Raw genomic sequence first — 1,375 nt, 5'->3', positions numbered from 1 at the left:
CTTCTTTGAGTTAAACCTGCTTGGTATTCTATAACCTTCTTATACTTGAATATTGATATCTTTCTCTAGGTTTGGAAAGTTCTCTATTATTATTCCTTTGAATGAACCCCACCTCTCTCTCCACCCCTCTTTAAAGCCAATAACTCTTAGATTTGCCCTTTTGAGGCTATTTTCTAGCTCTTTTAGGCATGTGTCATTCTTTTTTATTCTTTTTTCTTTTGTCTCCCCTGACTGTGTATTTTCTTTTTTTTTTTTTTTTTTTTTCTTTTTGAGGGTCCAGAAAGCAAGTTTATTTGGTGAATGCTGATGGCAAACATCATCCAAGGGAGACAAGATGGGAAAGGTGCTGAGACAAGAGAGCCTAGGGAAACTTCAGGGTAGATACAAAATTCACACAGGGAAAGGCACAGACTCTGGGGAGACTGGGAAGGTCCTCAGCCATTCAGCACCATGTGGACGAGCTCTTCCTAGTTGATACAACCATTGCTGTCCTCATGCCCTGCCACCAGCATCTCTACTTCTTCCTCTGTCATCTTCTCACCCAGTGTGACAAGAACATGACGGATTTCAGCACCCATGACGGTGCCATTTCCTTCCTTGTCAGACACCCAAAGTCCTTCAACATAATCCTCATAGGTGCCCTGGTCCTTGTTCTTGGCCACTGTCTGCAGCATGGGCAGAAAGTGCTCAAAGTCCAGCACCTTCACATTCATCTCATCACTCTTGGGATTCCCCAGGACCTTGAGCACCTTGGTGTTGGTAGGGTTCTGGCCCAGGGCCCTCATCACCTCCCCACACTGGCTGTACAGGATCTTGCCTTCACCTGTTCGGTCAAACAGCTGGAAGGTCTCCTTGAACTCTGTGGTCTGGTCTTCGGTGAAGTCACACATCTTGACTGCTCAGCTCTGCAGGACCTTTTTGACTGTGTATTTTAGAACAGCCTATCTTCAAGTTCACTAATTCTTCTGCTTGATCAATTCTGCTATTAAAATACTCTGATAAGTTTTTCAGTATGTCAAATGCATTTTTTTTGGCTTTAGGCTTTCTGCTCAATTCTTTTTAATTATTTCTATTTCTTTGTTAAATTTATCTAATGGATTCTGAGTTCCTTCTCTGTGTTATCTTGAATTTCTTCGAGTTTCTTCAAGACAGCTATTTTGAATTCTCTGTCTGAAAGGTCAAATTTCTCTCTCTCTCTGGGATTAGTCCCTGATGTCGATTTCCCTGGATGGTCTTGATTCCTGCGGATGTTTGTCAGTGTCTGGACATTGAAGAGCTAGGTATTTATTGTATCCTTCATAATCTGGGCTTGTTTGTACCTGTCCTTTTTGGGAAGGCTTTCCAGGTATTTGAAGAGACTTGAGTGTTGTGACTT

At 42.3% G+C, this 1,375-nt stretch overlaps 1 protein-coding gene across 1 annotated transcript; it reads right to left on the bottom strand.

Moving 5' to 3' along the window:
- Positions 1-238: 238 nt before the first annotated feature.
- On the bottom strand, positions 239-907 carry LOC102144073 (myosin light polypeptide 6-like). Its single transcript, XM_074014369.1, has one exon. The coding sequence runs from the start codon at positions 888-890 to the stop codon at positions 468-470; it is 423 nt and encodes a 140-aa protein (XP_073870470.1). The 5' UTR covers positions 891-907; the 3' UTR covers positions 239-467.
- Positions 908-1,375: the final 468 nt, after the last annotated feature.

Source organism: Macaca fascicularis, chromosome 14, assembly GCF_037993035.2.
Source record: "Macaca fascicularis isolate 582-1 chromosome 14, T2T-MFA8v1.1".
NCBI classification, from domain to species: Eukaryota; Metazoa; Chordata; class Mammalia; order Primates; family Cercopithecidae; genus Macaca; species Macaca fascicularis.
This window is presented reverse-complemented; position numbering and strand designations above follow the sequence as displayed.

Bases quoted from the DNA above. Each gene is read 5' to 3' on its own strand.
- LOC102144073 (XM_074014369.1), bottom strand. From the start codon at position 890: ATGTGTGACTTCACCGAAGACCAGACCACAGAGTTCAAGGAGACCTTC.